The 22329-nt window shown below is 45.7% G+C and overlaps 1 protein-coding gene across 4 annotated transcripts in view; it reads left to right on the top strand.

Moving 5' to 3' along the window:
- Positions 1–16: 16 nt before the first annotated feature.
- LOC119165751 (prestin) overlaps positions 17–22329 on the top strand; it is a 115594-nt gene continuing 93281 nt past the window's right edge. For all 4 annotated transcript variants that reach the window (XM_075871372.1, XM_075871374.1, XM_075871371.1 and 1 more), the window contains exons 1-5: positions 17–915; positions 3731–4329; positions 10512–10622; positions 18059–18171; positions 20978–21142. In XM_075871372.1, the coding sequence (XP_075727487.1) occupies positions 4044–4329; positions 10512–10622; positions 18059–18171; positions 20978–21142 (675 nt within the window). In that variant the 5' untranslated portion in view covers positions 17–915; positions 3731–4043. The remainder of the gene's footprint in view (positions 916–3730; positions 4330–10511; positions 10623–18058; positions 18172–20977; positions 21143–22329) is intronic.

Below are 22329 nucleotides of genomic sequence, written 5' to 3' on the forward strand. Positions count from 1 at the left end.
GGGGTATTCCGCGAACTGCTATACGAGAACGCAGGAAAAATGAACAAAGGTGTGAAAGTCGAGTGTTGAGATGCCTGGTTTATAAATCTTCACTGTTCTCTTATCACCGTTGTGTACAGCATTTACTCAATAAAAAAGTTTACGGCATCGAAAAACAGTCAACGGATTAGCTGGGAACCATTTCTGGAAATCAGGATCTTTGAACAACGGCCGTGTGCCCTGCTGGCCCAAATCGCGGCAAGTTCGTCACGGCCACACTTGAAGTCTATTTGCACAGTCTACTACAAAGGTTTACTGGCCCCACAAGCACGTGACAAACTGCTTATCCACATCACCTAGCGATGCGCCATCTACACTCGACAGCAGCGGTAGGCCGAAAACGGGTCTTCTTGTCCTTCACTGGTATATCAATTATATATGTGGTCGTGCATGTACAACATTGTTAGTTTCTTGCTTCTACGCAAAACGCCTATGTGCGGTATGAGCGTCACACTACTACTTTTATACCACAATCAAAGCTATGGTGATGGGCTTCGAATGGCGTGCCTGAGGTTGGGTAGACGTGTCTCACCTCTGTGTGAAAGATTACGATTACTAGATGCCTGATTTTTATGCTTGATTACTTGTTAGGGTTTCACGTCCCAAAACAAAGATATTATTGTGAGAGAAGCCGTAGTGGAGCGCTTTGGCAATTTCGACCACGTGGGTTTTTTTAGCGTGCGCCAAAGTTTAAGTACACGAGCCTCGAGCATTCTCGCCTCTATCAAAAGTTCGGCTGCTGCGGCTGGGATTCGCTCCCGCGGCCTGCGGTTCAGCATTCCAGCACCACAGCCACTAAACCACCGCGGCCGGTCAGTGAAGGAAATGGCCATGCTCAACAGAATGATCACACTCATCACCTGCACTCTGACAAAGGTGAGCAAGAAGGTTTTTTTTTGAACACGAGTGTTTTATGCAGGCATTCATTGCTGTTTCACTGGCGTATTTCCGTCCCAGACATGCTGTGTGAACACATACAATTACAAATAATGAAGGAAAAACTACAGAAGAAGTGGTTTGTTCACCTGGAGTTCAACCTATGACCTCTCGCTCTGCAGCGCGCAGCGCACGAAGCGTGTGCTCTTCAGCTTAACGACTAGCTATTTATGTGCACCATTTACCTTTCGCGGCACTCAGAGCTCAGTGGCTTCAGCGTGTCCTTCTTATTTCTAGCGATATGGCACGAAGAGCGGGAAGGGCGCGCTTTGAAGGTCTTCGGCTGGTGCCTCTAAAGGGCATTACACTCGTACCCGGGCAAGCTTATCTCGTGATGGGGATGGTTCGTACGTCTCGCGTTTTCACCGCACGCTTGCATAGAAGTTACAGAGAGCACGAAAGTCACTTCGCTCGCCGCAGCGGCCCCGTTTACGAAAGGAGCAAACTGCTCCCACACAAAGTAACAATTGTGACAGCAAGTTCGCGCTCGTACTGTGTATGTTCATATCGTGCGTCAATTCTCCTTAAAAACAAATTCAGGCGATTTTTCGAGGTCAAATAATGCTAATGAAATTCGCCGGGTATGTTCCTTTGCACATTTCAGTCTTTCATGCCAAATCACAGGCTTGGGTGATGCGCTTATCATTTGCAAATGAGTTTTAAAGATTGCCTCGAAAAGCTCACCTCACTTGCCAAAATTGTTGGCAGCACTGTTTGTGAGACGTCATGTTTGGCATGTCAACGGAAGTGACACAGCCGATGGCATCGCTACTTTGGCCGCTACAGCGTTTATTGTGCTGGCCACAAGGTGACGGCGGTGGTGTTTGGCACGGATATAGCACGGGAATGCTTTCTTCCTTCCTCTGTGATGTTTGACCGGTGCTTCGCCTGACTGGCTTTCACAGTTTTCATACTCCGCACCGGCAGAACCAGTATACGGCCTCCGGCTCTACCAAATAGTACGTCATACGCATACCAGGCGCTCAGTTGGGTTTCGGTGTTGCCCATTTTTTCTTAATAAAAAAGCATTTTCAAATTTCCTGAGCATTTCAGCTATTGGGCTCGTGACAATGGTGTTTTAGGAACATAAAGCACCATAACCCTGACATGGTAAAAAAATCGCCGTAGTTGGCCTTTAAGGAGTGCGCCGCAAGTTTCGAGCTACTTGCCGTTCTTCCCTTGCAATTGCAATTTGTTGCTTCAGCATTCATTCCTTCGTCCTTGTCGCAATACAATGTGCAAGAAACGCTAAAAAAATTTGTGAAGACATGTTTCATGTTTGTGTTATACCAACTGCTATGGCATATGCTTTAGCCCACCATGTTTTGCTTTTTTGTTTTATATTTAAAACCACATGAACATCTAGCACACTTGTCTTTCCTTGCATTATCACCAGGCACGCGACACTTACCGATAACGAACGGCGTGTGTTATGAACGTGACACAGTACTCATGATAGGAAAATGTAGATTTTCAAGAAAGTAAACGAAAACAGGTCAGATGACGATTGTTGTTGCGGCACTGAAGGACGCTCTACTTCCATCCTCTTTGCCTACACGTAACACTCCAGGGAAAAAAAATCGAGTATTTGGGGAGTATTTCTGCCACATACTGCTGGGTATGTATCAGACTTCTGACTCAGTGAAGGTTACTTAAAGTCTTAATTTATTACGCGACGCCAAACGAAACGTCGGCAGTTTCAGGATACCAGCGGTTTTATATTTTAGTAAAGTGCACTGAGTTAGACACCTTTAGAAAAAAACACTTCCCCTTTCCCTTCTACCATCAAATGCCCTTGCGCCCTTCGATATTTATAGATAGGGAACCACTCATCATAATCAATTCTTTTAACGTCATACTTCCAGGCTTCTCCGTAGAACGACCCCTCGGAGTAGAGGTTGCTGCTGCATCGGAACATAAAATAGCATCTGCCTCACGGCCCTTGGACACAAGGGCGCTGGTGAGGCACGTGTGCTAGTGCAAATTATCTCCATCACGCTTTTATTAACAGAACCTTTCCACTCAATCTCGTAGCACATTTCACGCCATTGCCATATTTTATCACTTCTATGTTTTACCCTCCCTAGCACGACGAGTTTTAAGGTCCTTATACAGCTGCTCAACATATTCATTGTTTCCATCTCCTGTCCTATGACATGGTGCTCTTTGGCGATCAAATCGCCCTTGCGCCATAAAACACCACAAAACATCAACATCATGTTTTGACTGCTCCCACCTCGACGGCAATTCCTTGACTTGGTTATGGCTTCCCAGCCGCCAGTTCCCGGGGTCGACGGTCGAAACACCGTGATGTTCACATCGAAAGCAAAAGGCGCGATGGCAGGCTAACACCTTCCGCTTCCCGTAACTAATCACGGGAAGAGCCACGGTCTGTTCATTATTAGTTCAACGACTGACGGGGTGGTCTCTGGCTCGCGGTGTGCGAGGAAGCTGTAAAAGCATCCAAGGCCACAATGCCGATATACATCGTAGACTGAGTCCGGGAACATGCTGTCACGCGATGGTAACTGTAATCGTCATCTGGCTTGCTCGCGTTTGCTTTTCTGAAAACCTGGCTCTCCACTTACCTATCAATATTACTATATCACGCTGATGGCGCGCACCACATTCACGATCTGAAATGGCCGGGCCCAAGATGATAGCGCAGGGAAAGTACGCTTGAGGCAGATTATTGCAGTCGTACGGCTGAAAGGTTCCCCAATACTCCCCCCCCCCTCTTTTTTTTCTTTTTCAGTGTAAAGTGCGGGATTGGCCCGTTGAATTGTCAATTGAGCGAGTGTGCCAGGGGCTACAAACGGGACAGAGAGTGGATAACGTCAGAGACTGTCGCAACGAATGCTCAACGACACGAAGAAAATGAACGAATGGTCCCTTACCGCTAATGGTCTCCACCCACCACAAGCCTCCGTGGCCCCAAAGACGATGACGCGTTCTGCGGCCGTCGCCACGCATGGACCGTACTCGTCGTTCCGACCTAGCAGCCACGTCGTCGCCGGACCCCTTGCACTACGATCTCGCCGCAGGGCCCCCCTTCCGGCGGCGGCTCCATGACCGCTCGCAGTTCGGCGGGATACCCCGCGGCACGGGGAAGGCACGGGTTCACCCAGGACGGTTTCGACACCGAATTCGCCCAGCAGAGGCCCACCACAAAGGGACCGCTCGTGTCTCGACTGCGACACGCGCTGGGACGCAAGTGGAAGCGGCGGGGTGCCAAGTCTAGACTTCTGGGATGCTTTCCCATCGCGTCCTGGATACGTAAATACGACGTCAGGCATGATCTGCTTCCGGACGTGCTGACGGGGATTACACTGGCCATCTTTCACGTGCCACAGAGTGAGTTATCTTTCTTTCATTCAATGCTTGTTCCGTCATAGCAAATCGACGCACTGCATGCCAAGTCATTAAGTCAGCACACTTCATATGGTAGCCAGAAGAAGGGTTGCCAACGGGCCCTTCAAGAAACCCTTCTGCAAGGGTTACCACTTTCGCATTTGATCAATGTCGATACGACGTCAGCTGTATGGATCGAAAAACTGGCCGGTAGGCGTTGGAATGCGCATGATCCTCCATACGGAGGCCCCAAGTTCCACCACAGGCCCCTACCCCCACCCCCTGTTGGACGAGCTCAAACGAAAACGAGCTCTACGATGTATGAAAAAAATGTAAATGAAGCAGTGACGTGTTTATAACAACCGCACGTCATTGGTAACCTGCTTTTCGGCAGTGAATGAGGGTAGTAAGCAGTTCTTTGGATGCAACGTCAGTGTACCTCGGTCATCAATAATGTAAAAAAAACATGCTTGGACACAACCCTACCTATTAAAAATGGCGTGAAAGGTTCAACAGAGTAGAGGCATGGGGCTTCGCACCCCCTACACATGATTAAGCAGGGCACGCCCCTGCCACCCACAACCCAGGACGCATGTCTATGCCGGTAGTGTTAGTATCACACATAGATCTTGCAATTCTTCTTTCTCTGAAACAGGTATCTTGCTCCCTCTTCACATTGACTGGTGCGAGCACCTGCATCATTTGGTGCCCAGGAGAGAGTTAATGGGACACGCACGTTTCTGAGTGCGAACTTGTTGAAGGAGCGGTTGCACCTTGACTAATATCAAGTCAGCGTGTTGGATGTCTGATCAATTGAACAATTGACCCTCAGTGTCATCAGTGTTTGTACGTGTGACGTAGGAGAATCGCCATCACCTTGATGACGTCAATATGCGATGCCATCACGATGTTACAGATCCCCAAAGTTACTGATGTTACCATGAAATCATTATGGCGTAACTACAACGTCACTTGACGTGACGTCATATCCCGACACTAACTCTTGACACCTTTACTCGGTCAAACCTGGGCCTATCATGGAGGCAAGCGAGAACCACATAACGTGCAAAAAGCTTAGCTAGTAGATTGCCGACTTTCAACGCTTTTCTTTGCGTGTTTGGCCTAATATCCTAAGCAAATATTTTCAAAGCTATACTACTGAGCATAAGAAACTACACCTGCACTTTACACGCCATATCCAATGACTCCGATGACCGCAGAGGGACGCTTTGAGTCTCTATGGCGAGAAACATAGTTTTATTATTACTGGTCCTGCTGTGAAAGCGAGCACCATGCATTTGCTAGCGGGCTCGGGAGAAAAAAACTGAAAAAATCATGTCGGTACCTTGTGTCTGTAAAGAAACAAATTTGTTGAAAACTCTTTCAACTTCGTAAAACACCGTTTACTTTAAAGAGTTCGCCTATTTTCTTTACAGGGGTCTTGTTTTGAGACATATCGAAGAGATGATTTAACTTCACTGTTAATGATAAGTGAAGTATGAGGATGTTCTTTGTGGAGGAGCAGGGGTCTCAATCAAACACGTGGCCCACCGACCTTTCGCTAACTACCCGTTGCTTCAGCTAAATGGTATTCGCATTACCTGCTCGGCTATCACAATTATTAGCGCTTTGTTCGGACAGGTTCCTCGAGGAGTTCCTTTTGTGAGGCATCCTACGCGGTCAGTATGAGTCGAAAGAGTACCGCGCAGCGAAAACGTTATACTTAAGAATCGTCATCCAAGTTTTAGTCGTTGCAGATATCAGTGTCGATATGTTTGATATGTTCTTCAAAACCTGACGTTAAGTCATCTTCTAAAAGGCCATTTTATGCATACAGGAAAGGTGTTATTTCATGTTTCTTTGTGTAATTCCATTTGGTTTTCCGGTGAGATACATTCCGCCTGGAAAGAAGCAGTCATTATTCCGTTTTTTAAACAGGATGAGGGTCTATGCTCAGCATCAAGCTACAGGCCCGTAGCAATGACGAGTTGCCTTTGCAAGGTTTTTGAAAAAAAATGGTAAACAGACGACTGATGCAATTCTTTTAAACAAATAGCCTGCTTGACCCATGCCAGTGTGGATTTAGAGAGGCTAAGTCGACTACTGAAAAACCTTCTCCGTATCGAGGCACAGATTTGTGATGCTTTCATTCATAAACAATTCTTTCTATCGGTGTTCCTCGGTATGGAGAGCATAAGTTTCTGGGCCTAATATTAGACACAAAACTAAGCATTTGAAAGACAGGCGCTCATAAACTATGAATATTTTGAAAGCTTTGTCACGAACTACGTGGGGCAGTGACAGGAACTGTCTGATGAATCGATATAAAATCCTCGTACGCATGCGTCTAGATTACGGTGCTATAATCTATCAGTCTGTGACACCACCATCCTTGAAGGTTCTCGACCCTGTCCGCCATCTGGGCATTCGCATCTCTAGGGGTGCTTTTCGAACTAGCCCCGCAGAAAGTCTGTACGTTGAATTAAATTAATGGTTGCTCCATCTGCAGAGATGTTACATACCTTTTACATACTATCTCATAGTTAACGCAGACGAGGAAGATCCTCTCACTCCAATAATAATGATGCGTTCAATTCTACCTTGTTCAATTCTACCATCCATCATCATGATCAAGTGGCGAAGTTAGGTGAAGATGACGTTTTGTTCAAAGTCCTTCCCCCCCCCCCCACCTTTTCTACTATGATATTCGTTGTTACGGCCCTCGAACCGACGTAATTTTGTTAGTGCTTCGCAATAGCTGGAGTAAGTTTCAGACCATTAGAATATTTATTGAATGTTTAGGCCATTGCTTCCGAAAATCATGATCATGATACCGTTATGAAGGATACCGTAGAGGAGGACAGCAGAAATGCCGACAACCTTGTGCTTTTTAAAGTGCACCTAAATCAGGCGCACGGTCCTTTATAGCATGTCCCCTTCATTAAAATGCAGCCTCTAAGGCACGGATTTCATACTGCGTCCTTCGGTCAGCATTCGAGCTCCATAACCGCTAGATCATCGTGGCGGCTTCTGACCTAATAGTCTGTCAGATTCGTTTGGTTGCGTGTGCGTCGTAGTGCTTTGTGTACGAAGGCTGTAATTTCAGTGAATAATATACCACTTACCTGATAAACGTTTCGCAATAACTCGGTACCACCTTGTACCAGCGGCGTCTTGCGCACAGCCATGTCCTTGCCCCTATTCTCTGCCGGACCAGCATTAGCGGCGCTGCCTGCGGCCTTGAACGTTCGAACGGCTCAATACGGACGGATTCGATTGACTGCATCTCTCCGAAAACCTCCCACTGCTCGTGTCGCGTCGACGACGTTACGTCATACAACGCCGGCCGTTGCTTCGGGAAAGCAACGTCTTAGAAAGATGTTGTCTTCTGCTAACAGGACCATGACACGGTCACCGAAGAAGTTGCGGTTCTCGGCTAAAAATCATAATGAATTTGAAGGACATGTTGTGAATTAAAAAAAGTGTTCGGCGAAAGCCTGTGGTCATTCTACTAAGTATGGCACGTTGTTTTTACACTTATTTGTGCATGTACAGCTTTCGGTATAGTGTTTTGTGTCGGGAGAATCCGCATCATTGTGAGGAGGAGGAGGAGGAGGGGGAGGAGGAGGAGGGGAAAAACTTTATGCTGTAGCGCCAGCCCAGTCTTGGCCAGCTGCCGCGCTGATGAAGAAGTGAGCTGCGTGGCTCATGATGCGCGAGCCACAAGGAAAGCAGAATAACCTAGCTCTTGGCTTGGCTGGACGCTGCAGCGGCGACTCCGCCTATGCTTGCGTCCCAAATAAAAGCTGTGACCTCGGCACGAGCTCATCATCACCGTCTCGTCTCCCGTTCCTTCTACAATCCCAAGAGAGAAAAGTGCGGTGGTTGAGGCAGTAGAGGAGCCTACCCAGCGTAGGTCTCTGCCACCCTCTTGGCCCGATCCAGGATCTGCTCCTGGACCTCAGGCATCGATCTGCACATAACAGCGTCCCGCTGTTCCTTCCAGTTAATTTGCAGGGAGTTGGGTGGTGGGTTCCGAGTACACCCCCATAAGATATTGGTCTAGAATAGCTCATTGTTGCCAGAAAATGCATAAAGTGGAGGGATATTGGCCGGGTGTTTAAAATCGCGGTAAGATGGGGTAGGCAAGGTACGGGTCTGTAACTGGCGCCATATTATTTTCTAGCAGTGAGTAGCTCCACGGTGTAAACAAGCAGGTCACTGGTTCGAATACCAGCTGCAGCGGCTGCATTTCCGATGGAGGCGGAAATGTTGTAAGCTTGTGTGCTCAAATTTGGTGCGCGTTAAAGAAAACCAGTCGGTCCAAATTTCCGGAGCCCTCCCCTACGGCGTCTCTCATAATCATATGGTGGTTTTGGCACGTTAAACCCCGCATTTCAATCATAGCTTCATAGTGTAAAGGGGGGGGGGTGAATTGTACGCTGCGGGCGATAGTGATTTGCTATGTCGTGAAAGGTCAAAAGACGATCTCACGCACTGAAAGGGGCCGCATGGTCTAAGGCGCCATCAGTGGCCGGAGCTCGGCACGTCATTCCTCGAACACGGGCATGAGTTGCCTCATCGCCCCTACATCACGCATGAGTGGGTGCCCATGCGAGAACAACGTCTTACTTGGGAGGACGTTTATTAGAAATCGAAAGGGCAGTTTGTGAGATGCGACCTGCACTGAAGTTACATATGGCAGTTTTGGAGTCGCTAACAATGATAGTGACATCAGGGATAGATAGACCTAATGCGATGGCAGCCTACTCTGTCTCCTCCGAATAGTTGACAGGGATACGTGACGCTGTGAGCGCCTTGCCGTTAAAATCGACAGCATAGAGAGCATATAGGATGAGGAGGACGGGCATTTTGCACATCAACATAGAGCACGTCAATGGCTCCTCGAAAATGTTTGAGTTTTTGGTCTTTGGGTTCGACGTTTAGTATGATAATTAGGGTGCATGTTTTTGGAAGGGGCGGCGTGAGTGGTTGGTCAGGGCGTTTCTTCAAACCGCTTGTCGCGCAACTGTTGGCCGGTGTGCATGCCTTTCTCCTGTGTAGGACAGTCGCACTAACTCGTTTCCCCTCAAACCGAAAGTACTGTTTGTCGGCGGTTATAAGTACAACGCATAGTATGAAATCAATGCTGGTCGTTACAGCTAACACCGATGTCAGAACAGAGAATGAAATTCGCCAGGACGATCAGGTTTCCGAAATCAAAAACTGAACGTTGATAACGTTGCGTGCATAAAAGAGAATCCATCTGTAGGCAGACGATCATGCCGCCGAGATGCACGCCTTAGGAACATACCGCTCCACCGCCATCTTCTTTGTACAGCAAGGTAGCCTGCGTCATCATACGTATGGATTTGGGCATTTTATGTCTCGGGACCTTACCAATTATCGTGACGACATACAAAAGAAAGTGAGCATTTTTTAATAACCCAAGATCGTGGCGCCTGTATTTTTCAAGTGTAATAGTATATATATATATATATATATATATATATATATATATATATATATATATATATATATATATATATATATATACAGAAGAGCGAATGAATGTGCACAAGGTACGTGTTCAATTGTGTCACTCCGGTTTTTCGCCAGTTTCTAGTTGTCGGTGAGCCCCTCAGCGGGGATCATAACCCTTGCGGGATGTCACTCCAACCAGTTTTTGTCGATACACTTTTGGAGGTAACGTACAGGCCTTGCACTTGCGAGTCCTGCTTGCGAGTACAGGCCTTGCACTTGCGAGTTGGTATCTTTTATAGCGTGCAATACTGGGCTGGCTGGTTGACATTCATGATAAAAGCAATTGTTTGTACATTACCTGTACTGCGTCGTTTCTGTTTTATTTTGATGCTATGAAGTACCTTCCATGTTCAGTAGCCCACTTCTTCCCATCCCATCCCTTTTACAATCCGGCCCTTTTTTTTTGCATGCCGTAAACTTTCATTCTGTCGATTTCGTTTACCATACATATATACCTTCACTTCTTATATCCTGCGAGTTCGTTTGGTGAGAAAGTCTCATAACTAAGTATAGGCGTCTAAGCTCGCTATAATAAATATGTACATATTAGCCCAAACACGTCTCATTAACAATGCTTTAAATGCTTAGTGAAGCATAATGCCATCGAAGGTTTATACTTTCTAGTTTTCATTGCTTCGCAGGTTTCGGCTACTCCCTGTTGGCAGAGGTGTCGCCGATTTACGGCTTATACACGTCACTGTTTCCCATGCTCATGTACGCAGTTTTCGGTTCTTCCAGGCATGCCTCTATAGGTGAGAGACCCTCCTTACTACGCGTGAATGCTTACACGGCCTATAAGAAGAGAAATAACATCATTGCATAACATCATAACATCAGAACATCAACATAGCATCATAACATCATAGAAATAACATCAATTAACATTCTTCGTTATGGTTACAACGAGGCTCAGTACGCATGGCATGTTTTATGCAAGTCTGTGAATATGAATGCGGGTGAATCCGTGTGTGTGGGCACAATTTTGTTTACGCATGTCATGGGGTTAATATTGTCATCAAATATAACCTGCATAATAATATTGATCGCTTTGATAATCAAGTGGGTGCACACTCTATATTTGAGCAGTTAAGCTGCTACGAAATATGTCATAGTTTATTTATTTATTTATTAGAATACCCTCAGGGCCCGTAGGGCATTACAGAGGGGGTGGGTACAACATATATAACACACAAGAAAAAAAAGACAAAATAAAGAAACAAGTATCAGATGCGCAAATCAGGAAGGCAACATAAGTCAACTAAAAATGTATAAGAATTCAAGCACATACAAGACAAAGATAGATAATGGAAACTGCGTATAGTTACAAGCATTGCTGAGAAATTGCAGTCTTGAATAACAAAGGGTCTGTTATTGATACAACGGAAGAGGGAAGGTGGTTCCAATCGGCGGCTGTTTTCGGTAAGAAGTTTAATAGAAATGCACCTATTTCTATCTAAGGTGACATAAAACGGAAGTCACATGAGGTTGGTGATCAATAAATGGGGTGTAAAAGGAGCCTCAGACAAGTTTCAGTGCGTATCCTGGCACGATTAATTTTTACCAAGTTAAATTTCTCACTGCATCGTTATGTTTTCTACTTACCCAACCTTGGGTAGTTATATTCGGTTATAGCGGCGATGCATGGCTGGCGTCTCCAAGTGTTCACTAGTCAACCTTGTAGCGTCCCCTTGTTGGGCTCGGTGGTGGGTGGCCACCATCGCCGCCGAACTTTATAGTATTTTTATGGCAAAAGCTTTTCCCCTCCTTCCTGATCGCTCCCTAAAAAGGTGGCGCACCGAAGATACTTTCCTGCTAAACACACCAAAGCCGACATTCCCAAAGTACCATGTAATCCACAGTCAAAACGAAAACAAGACAGTCCGAGCCATTTCACCTTTCCTCGTTTCCAAAACTCTCACAGAAGCAATAGGCCCAGGTTATAAAGTGACAAAGATGGGAAGTGGCGATCTTCTTTTGGAGGTACGTGACAAAGCCCAGTATGAAAAGCTGTCTAAGCTAGTAGCCTTTGGGGAAACCCCTGTTTCGGTGGGCCCACACAGGTCCATGAACACTGTCCGTGGCGTAGTTTCTGATGATGACCTTACTGAGCTTTCTGAAAGTGAGCTGCTCGAAGGTTGGCAGGACCAGAACGTGGTCAAAGTCCAACGAATAACAATAAGGCGCAACAACAAACTTACCCCTACAAAACACATAATAATTACCTTCGGAACAAGTGACCTACCAGAATCAATCGAAACCGGCTATTGTAAGCTTCGTGTAAGACCATACATTCCCAACCCTCGTCGATGTTTCAAGTGCCAACGTTTTGGTCATGGATCGCAGAGTTGCAGAGGGCGTGCCACTTGCGCAAAGTGCGCATCCATTCAACACATATCAGACAACTGCACCTCAGAAACATCTCATTGTTCGAACTGTGAAGGAGATCACGCTGCCTACTCACGATCATGCCCCGCATGGAAAAAAGAAAAACAAATAGTAGAACTCAAGGTTAAATTCAATCTCACATTCCAAGAAGCACGCCAACGTTTCGCAATACACAACCCATCTTATCCCTCCTTTGCAGATGTGACGCGCCGGGGCGCCGCGCCACATGCCTCGGCACCCGCGAATGTCACACAGTGTGTGGCCGCGGTCGTGCCGCCAGCGCCCCCGGCTGGAGCAGCCTGTACTGCTCCGCCACCTGACAAACAGGGCCGGCAGACCCCGGTGTCCGCCGAACCTGGGACCACTGCAGGCGCAGTTAGGTCCAAAAGTTCAGTGAATGTGCCTGCCCAGCAGGCACCATCCACCACCTCACAAGAGGTGATGGATACAAGTCCCACTCCTCCGGCGCCTCAGACGCCGAAGGATAGGCGCAACTCCTTAGAGCGCGCCAAAAAAGAAAAACCTCGAATCACGGGGCCCTCAAAAGGCCCTGTAAACTAACGCAACACCTCTGTACACACAGCACCACACTACATTAAAATGACACAAATACTACAGTGGAACGTCAGAGGACTGTTGAGAAACCTCGACGATATCCATGAACTTTTACACAAACATACACCTAAGGTGCTGTGCGTACAAGAGACACACCTGAAACCTAAACACACCAACTTTTTACGTCATTACGTTATCTTTCGGAAAGACCGGAATGATGCCATAGTGCCATCCGGTGGTGTTGCCATTATAGTCAATCAAGGGATTGCATGCACACACCTACCACTACAAACATCCCTTGAGGCGGTGGCTGTTCGAGCAGTTCTTTTGAATAAGCTCGTCACCATCTGCTCTCTCTACATACCTCCGCAACACCGTCTTGAAAAGCATGAATTCGAGTCCCTCATAGAGGAACTTCCAGAACCTTATATTCTCCTGGGAGATTTCAATGCACATAGCAATCTATGGGGTGACTCTCGCTGCGATGCTCGAGGTCGCCTGATTGAACAGGTCATGTTTTCTTCCAGTGCGTGCCTGCTGAATCGGAAAGAGCCAACATATTACAACATCGCTAACAATACGTACTCAGCAATAGACCTCAGCATAATATCCCCATCACTCCTGCCTCTACTTAAATGGGAAGTTATCAATGATCCATATGGTAGTGATCATTTTCCTATCGTTATCAGCTCATCAATAACAAATACATGTCCTGCACAAGTTCCCAAATGGCTCACCGATAAAGCTGATTGGGGAAAGTTTCAAAAAATGACTTTATTATCTTGGAGTGACATGGCGGCATTGAGCATAGAGGATGCTGTATGCTACTTTACAGCTTTCTTAGTTGATGCAGCAGCAAAATGTATTCCCCAAACATGTAGACCGTCAAGCAAACGACGAGTCCCATGGTGGAATAATGAGTGCCGTGATGCTCGAAAAAAACAAAATAAGGCATGGAGGTTGCTTAGAGACTCGCCCACAGCCGTGAATCTTGTAAACTTTAAGAACGTCAAGTCGCAAGCAAGGAGGACGCGCCGACAGGCGAGAAGAGAAAGTTGGCACAAATTCGTATCGGGCATTAACTCATACACAGATGAGTCGAGAGTCTGGAGCATGGTTAGTAAGGTGGCAGGACGAGAAGCACATTCGCTTCCTCTAGTGAACACACAAGGGGAGAGTTTGGAAGACCAGGCAAACACTCTCGGAGCGCACTTTGAACAGGTCTCCAGCTCAACACACTATAGCGAAGCGTTCCGACGATACAAAACCGGAATAGAAAAACAGAGATTAGAGCGCAAGCCCAGAACACATGAGGCATACAACGAACTTTTCTGTTTTGCTGAACTGCAGGCCTCACTTGCCTGCTGCAATAAATCTGCCCCAGGCCCGGACCGTGTGGCATATGAAATGTTGAAACACCTGCCCACTGAAACCCAGAAAGCTCTCCTCTCTCTCTATAATGCGATATGGTCTTCTGGCGAGCTACCCTCAGCCTGGAAGGAAGCTATTATTATCCCAATTCTAAAACAAGGCAAGGACCCGGCCTCAGTTTCCAGCTACAGGCCAATAGCATTAACCAGCTGTATTTGCAAAGTCTTTGAAAAAATGATTAACAGGCGCCTGATGTACTTCCTTGAAATTAGTGGCCTACTTGACCCATACCAGTGTGGGTTTCGAGAGGCTCGGTCCACCACTGACCACCTTGTCCGTATCGAGGCACAAATTCGCGACGCTTTTGTTCATAAGCAATTTTTTCTTTCTGTGTTTCTCGATATGGAAAAGGCATATGACACTGCATGGCGCTTCGGCATATTGCGAGACCTGTCACATTTAGGTGTGCGGGGTAGAATGCTGACAGTTATCGAAAGCTACCTGTCCAACCGTACATTCCGTGTCCAAGTTGGCACTGTCTTATCTCGAGCATTTGTCCAAGAAACAGGAGTGCCACAAGGAGGTGTATTGAGCTGTACACTTTTCATAGTTAAAATGAATTCCTTGCACCTGTCTCTCCCACGAAATATTTTTTACTGCATATATGTCGATGATGTGCAGATTGGTTACAAATCTTGCAACATCTCAATGTGCCAACGTCAAGTTCAACTAGGGTTGAACAAGGTATCTCAATGGGCAAACGAGAATGGTTTTATACTCAACGCGCAAAAGAGTACTTGTGTCTTGTTCAGCCGAAAGAGGGGCCTCCATCCTGACCCCGACATTGACCTGCATGGTCAACCTCTGTCAGTGAAGACCGAGCACAAGTTTCTCGGTCTCATATTAGACACTAAGCTAAGTTTCATCCCACACATCAAGTATTTAAGGGACAGGTGCTTAAAAACAATGAACATTTTGAAAGTGTTGTCACACACTACATGGGGTAGTGACAAAAAATGTTTAATTAACTTATATAAAAGCCTCGTACGCACACGCCTAGATTACGGTGCTATAATCTATCAGTCGGCAACATCATCGGCCTTGAAAATTCTTGACCCTGTCCACCATCTAGGTATTCGCCTCTCTATGGGTGCTTTCCGCACCAGCCCTGTGGAGAGCCTGTACGTGGATTCGAATGAATGGTCGCTCCACCTACAAAGATGTTCCCTGTCCTTTTTGTACTTTTTGAAGGTGAAGGCAGACAAGAAACATCCTTCCCATTTCACAATTAATGATTTGTCTTGTTCTGGCTTGTTCGAGAACCGAACTTCGTTTAGGCAGCCCTACGCGCTGCGTGTAAGGAGCCTGGCCGAAGGAACAGGTGTGCCTCTTCTTGAACCCAGTTTGATGGCTCCTGCAACATATCTGCCACCGTGGCAGTGGCAGCTTATAGACTGTGATGTTTCTTTTGTTGATGTCACAAAGCACGCACCACTTGCACACATACATACATACTTTTTAGAGCTACAACATAAATACACATGCCCTGAGTTCTTTACTGATGCGTCAAAGTCAAACACTTCTGTGTCATATGCAGCAATAGGCCAATCCTTTTCTGAGGCCGGCGTTCTTCATCCTAATGCAAGCATTTTCACAGGAGAAGCTTACGCAATACTGGCGGTCGTAAAACACATTAAACAGGTAAAATTACAAAAGGCGGTAATATACACAGATTCTCTAAGTGTGGTCAAAGCCCTGAAAACTCCTAAAAAACACAAGAACCCAGTGCTGGTGTCACTTTACTCACTTCTGTGCACACTTTACACATCAAAACAGCATGTCGTTGTCTGCTGGGTCCCAGGGCACCGTGAAATACAAGGGAACGTTTTGGCCGACAATCTGGCTGCTTGCGCCAATGTCACTACTGCCAATGCACCAACACCAGTCCCTGCACTTGACTTAAAACCTTTTATAAAACGAAAGCTCAGGGGGTATTGGCAGAGCATGTGGGATAAACAAACAGATAATAAACTCCATGCTATTAAGCCGCAACTAGGTTATTGGCCGCCACTATCAAAATCACGACACACGGAAGTAATACTAACTAGGCTTAGGACTGGACACACACATTCTACACATTCATTTCTTTTGTCTACCGGTGATCCACCATATTGTGAGAGATGTGGAGAGCCCCTTACGGTTCTCCACATTCTCGTCCAGTGCAATGAGCTAGATGCTCTAAGAAAAAAGCTCTTTTTACTGCCCTACCGACAGCAGCTCCCTCTACACCCTGGGATGCTCATCGGTAGGGATCCGCTTTTTAAACTGCAAACACTTTTTACATTTTTAAAAGAAGTGCAAAACTTTCACCCAATATTTCGAGGTCATCCGTAGCACGACCTCTATAGAGTGGTCGTGGCTGCGGTGACTATATCTTCATCATGGTTTTATTATCATGACATTTTGCCATCAGCTATCACCACACATATGTCACGCCACTGTCATGATTTTATTACTTTCATGTTTTAACCCGCGTTAGAGCGAGGAATTTTAAGGCCCCTTTACAGCCACGCACCATATCATTGTTCATATCTGTAGTCAATTGAAATGGCGCTCTTTGGCCATCAATTGGCCCTTGCGCCACTAAAAACTACTCATCCATACTTGGGCTATGCAACCTTAACTGCAAACTAACCCTGTTAGTTTGCAGCGTTGCTTGTTTTATATACATGACAATTTACTCGCCCCTAATTGTCGCCAGAGTAAGTGTTTCGACAAGAAGACTTGCAGTATCAGGCCCTCTTTTTTGTCTCGAATCGTATGCATCGCTTTCCCTAAACGTCATATACTGCTACATTTACTGTTCAATTCACCAGCACTGGTTTGTTATAATCTTGCATGCTGTTGTCTTTAAAAAAAATTATTATAGGGACTGCCCTTATTAGTCGTTCCTTCATGTTACGCAATACTTTACGTTACTTCACTTTACTGAATACTTTATGAACTCGACACGTTATGTTACTTCATGAGTCGAATCAAGTTATGTTATGCCGGCGTCTAGTAGAATATCCACGCTACACACATGAGGTTGTTTTTTTTTTCTTGGAAAAGAAGATTGACCGCTATGCGAGAGATGCCATCACTCGTAAACTGTCACGCATATAATGGCATGCCCTCGCGTCGCGACGCGAAGAAAAACAAAACATATTTCGGCAAGTTGCACACTCGATAGACAACTACAAATCTACTTAAATTGCGGGGCACGTTATCCAGTTAAACCCGCATCAATTGCTCCACGATTCAGGCATCACCTGTATCAGGGTTTCGGGCTGGTCGGTGTCTAACGTCTTCGCGGTGTGTCATGCATCCACTGTCTGTCACACAATGAATAAGAACCACAAACACTGCGTAAATATTACTCGCCACCGGTCCACGAGCTATGAATACGGCAACGGTAAGCCGAACAAATAGTCGACGACATTACTGGAGCCCGAATACCATTCCCTACAAGCTCAGTTTTTATATTCTAACTACTGTTGACTCGTCAAAAAAATGTCTCTCAAGACACTGCATGCGTCGCTCTCGCCGGGTTTCAGGATAATGAAGCTGAAACACCCTTTCCTACATACCTCACCCCTTCATAGCTTTTCTGAAAATTCTTCATTTGGCTTTTAATTTGCGCAACATTAGCTGTTCATTATACAGTTCCTTGTGGGTGATGCAACATAACATTCAGTTCTTTTTGCACCATAATACTTTAATTAACTGGCATACTATTTAATATGTTGTTTGTTAGAGTTGTTCTTTAACGTATACCAACTGTGATACCAACGCAAGTCGCGCATATGATGCCACAACTTGATTTTGTCTCAAACAGGTGCCTTCGCCGTAGTCTCCATCATGACCGGCAACCTTGTCGAAGAAAACAAGCACGAGTACACAGCGGCTGAGGTCGCCACGACGTTATCGTTTCTGGTGGGTCTTTATCAGGTACGGTGGGGTTATATCCTTATCTTTTTTCGGTTATTGTACACTTTGTACATGAACTTGGAGCGTGGATGAAGCATGCTGTATGAGATGAAAAGGATGGCTGTGAAAAGGCACAACACAAGGAAAGAAACAGAAATTAATTAATTCAATCAATTCAGGGGAGGGGGGTCTACGATGCAAAACTATGATGTTGATACGCATAGTTGTTTTCCAGCGTTAATACAGCACAATGCACTTTGCACCCACTAAGCCTTGATGTCCCATGCATAGGACATGTCACCATGCTATTTCATGTATACAGTCACAGGTCAGCGAAAATTGTTGAGCACACCAAGACCAACACATTGAATATATTTTCGCTTTGGGCTCGCTCGGACTTAAACTCACCAAAATATTACTCACGCGGACTGAGTCACACTGAAATCAATGCCTCAATTTTTGTCTGAGTGAATCCGAAGTCGACTCGTGGGTCCCTTAACCTATAGAATTAGCTTGTTCGACCATGGTGTCAATGCTTTTTAAAACCAATATCTCAAGTAATCGGTGCCCTTCTTGGCGCGTTTCGAAATAGAGCACTCGAGTACGAAGGATGAGTGGTTGCAAACGAGAAAGAACATTTCTCTTGAAAAATATGACACTATAATACTTATTTATCAAGTGCTTTTGTGGAAGAAATTACGGGGGGAGGTTAACGTACCCTCCTACGTAATTCATTCTTCTGATTACTAAACATTGAAATGGTGTATGAAGGACCCTGCTTTGGAACACGTGTGAGTCGATGTTAGTATGAACGCGAATTTAGGTGAGGCTGATAGTGATGCAGAAGTATGAGTAGACATCTTTCGGCAAAAATAAGTGGAGCTCACCCAGAATTACTTATGAAATATATCATGCGCATAAGAATAACTCGGACTTGGACTCACCCAAATTTTCCTGAGCCATACTCACTCGCACTCACACTCCTTAAACTTTTTTTCAACCAGACTCGCTCGGACTCAACACTCCCCAAAATATTACTTATCCGTACCCGAGATCAGCAAGACAAGTATGGAACTCACTCATACGCCCCCAAGAAATAGATCGTGCACGTTAGATCAACTCTCACTCCAACTCCCCCAAATTTTCTTCGGGCGAACTCACTCTGACTCAAGCTCACCAAAGAATTACTCACCCGTACTCACTCACACTCAATCTCACGGCTCGATCTGAGTCTTAGTGTGTCCAAGTGTGTTGACCCATGAGTGAGTTCACTGACCTATGTGTATGCTACTGGAGAGTTCACAGAATAATGTTTTGCGCTACTTAGGTGGTAGCAAACGGCTCTCGCCAAAGTAGAAATATTTTCGTTAGAAGGATTACCGGGCTGAAAAAGTTAATCTACGTCTATTGTTCTTTTTACAACATTTTCGTGACATATGCAGCAAGTGCATCCCAAGATGCACGTTTGCACCGGAGGTTTATTGTGTTGCAGTGGGTATACTGTGAATTGTGTACAGATGGTCGAGGTGCTAAGCCCGTAGACCGAATCGTCAATGGCCGACGACAGTGCTCGCCACTCTTGTTAGTACTGTGAGCGTTTTGTTGTGCTGGGAACAGGTTCGTCCAATAATATAGCTAAGTCTTCACCGCTTTCAGAACTGCACTCTTACCCCTTCTAGACACGTCACAATATATGGGACGTGCTGGAGTGGGGAAATTGGCATACTTTTGTGCCCCTATGTGTCTTTTGTAATGCGCGGTATGCGCATGGTTTTAATAAAATTTGAGGAAAATGGGTGGGGAGGGGAGGGTTGAAATGTTCTCTTCTTGCAAGGGGACCAGACTGTGACGTGTGTTAGTTGATTACACCTCAGCGTGCACCAAGTGTTCGGTAATTCCACGCATTCCTCTTTTCTTCATGACGCTTTGCTCCCACTTTAGAGAAGCAATATCGTTTTTGTCAAGCTCCTTATACTTGAGCGCTGCTTTACACGTACGACATACAACTGGTGGCTGTTATGAAGTGGCCGGGTAGACATCCATGCCTCGCAGCCAATTCGACAAGGCTTCGGCACCACCTGAAAACTTCCACTAAGGAGTTCTTTTTTAAAGACGATAATCTTTCTTGGGGTACTCCGACGCAAAAGCTTTGGTCTGTCTGTACATTTGTCTGTTTTTCCGCCGTAACCACACGCCAAACGTCACCAAACGATACCCTAAATTACCAACCTCCTCCGCAGCACCCACCAATATTGCTCAAGTCTCAGCGTTCATACTTGTGCGATTTTCAATTAAAAAGCAATTATTGCGCATTTCTGAGGCACCATAACAACGCGTCAATATTTTGTATGTGTGTCTTCATACTAGAGAAGGCATGCATAGTAATTCTAAGGACCGTAGCGTTTATCACGCTGCACTGACAATGCAACGCGATGCTCAAAAAGGCAAGTGTTTCCAACGCTTTGCTAAGATGACACGGTGTTGGCACCTGCCCGTCGCTTTGCGTTCTACACCTTATCTCCTCCAAGACGGGCGCGCACGCCTTCCTTCGTTTTCGAACATAACTGCCAGATAGCACTCGCGTCTAAAGTGCCTCGATGCGCTCGTTCGCCTTCGCTGCACGGATCGAGACTCTCTTCTCTAACGCAGCGCCTTCATTTACCGATTTTCTCACGCAGAACATCAAATAAACGTTTTGTTTACTCTCTCCAGACGCAAGAGTCTTTGGATGACATTTGCGGTGAGCTATGCAAACATGGGGCCAATGTTTTAACCATTATGTCGTACGTGGTTCGGAGTGTCTACATGTGATTCCTTAATTGCGCAGCTTCTGTTCGGCATGCTTCGGCTGGGCAGCCTGAGCGTCTTCCTCTCGGAACAGCTCGTCAGTGGCTTCACGGCTGGCGTGTCTGTGCACATCGGCTCCAGTCAACTGCCGGGACTGTTTGGCATCAACGTGCCCGTCTACTCTGGCCCCTTCCACCTCATCAAGGTGGGGCACAACTCATCATATTCGTCGAACGCTTGACTCAGTTGCAATTGGTATCGAGAGAGTTCAACATTGCTCTTTTATGAGAGAATCTATCCGAAACTAGTCATCGGTAGCCTAGAGTTAGTAGACTAATGCCAGCCGACAATAGACAACGGTGGACAGCATTTAGCCAGTCATATTTTTATTTATTTATTTATTTATTAATACTGTAACCCTCACTTGAGGGTCATTACAGGGAGGACTATAAACACAAAACAAAAACAATACACAATGACAAAACAGACATTACGTTTCATGTTGCCGGTAGTACAATTCTAGCGAACACTCAAACGCTTTGACATTTGCGCTAGTAACAGCGTACTCTGGAAGTCTATTCCACACTTCTATACTATACGGAAAAAAAGAATTTTTAAAGCCATCCAGACGCGCCCAAAAAGGCCTTATTGGGTGACTATGGTTCAACCGAGCTAGCTCCTCGTTTGGGTGCAGGTTGTATGTATGCGTCTTTATTTATTTTCATTTCGCCTCTTATAATTTGAAACAGGAGTTTTAACCTTTGCTTTTCGCGGCGCACTTGCAGGGATTCTAGCGCATATGATTTTAACAAATTTGTGACGGATTCTGTCCTCCGGTACCACGAGCAAATGAAGCGCACTGCTAGCCTTTGAATTTTTTCTATTTTATCTCTCAGTGACTGCTGATGAGGACTCCATACAGAAGACGCACACTCCAAAATAGGGCGAACAAATGTCTTATATGAAAGTAATTTGACATCTCTAGGGGCATGTTCGAGTTTTTTCCTCAAGTAAAACAACTTCCTGAAGGCCTTTGAACACACCTCCTCAACATAAGTGTGCCACCCCAAATCGCTGGTAATAGTCACCCCCAGGTATTTAAAGCTGTGTGTTCTGGTCAGAAGGCTATTTCCAATTTTATAATCATATGCTAGTACGGATTTTTTTTTTGGTTATATAGGTGAACGTAGTCTTTGAAAAGTTAATTTCCATCCCTTACTGGGCGCACCACTTATGCAAGGCTTGCAGACAGCGATTAATTTTGATTTGGTCGTTTGCGTTAGTTACAGAAGCGTAAATTGAACAATCGTCTGCAAAAAGTTTGATTTTAACCGGGCTATATACAATAGGAGACACCATCAAACTGACAATGCATAACTTTAGACTTCATTT

The sequence above is a fragment of the Rhipicephalus microplus genome, chromosome 8 (assembly GCF_043290135.1).
Source record: "Rhipicephalus microplus isolate Deutch F79 chromosome 8, USDA_Rmic, whole genome shotgun sequence".
Lineage (NCBI taxonomy): Eukaryota > Metazoa > Arthropoda > Arachnida > Ixodida > Ixodidae > Rhipicephalus > Rhipicephalus microplus.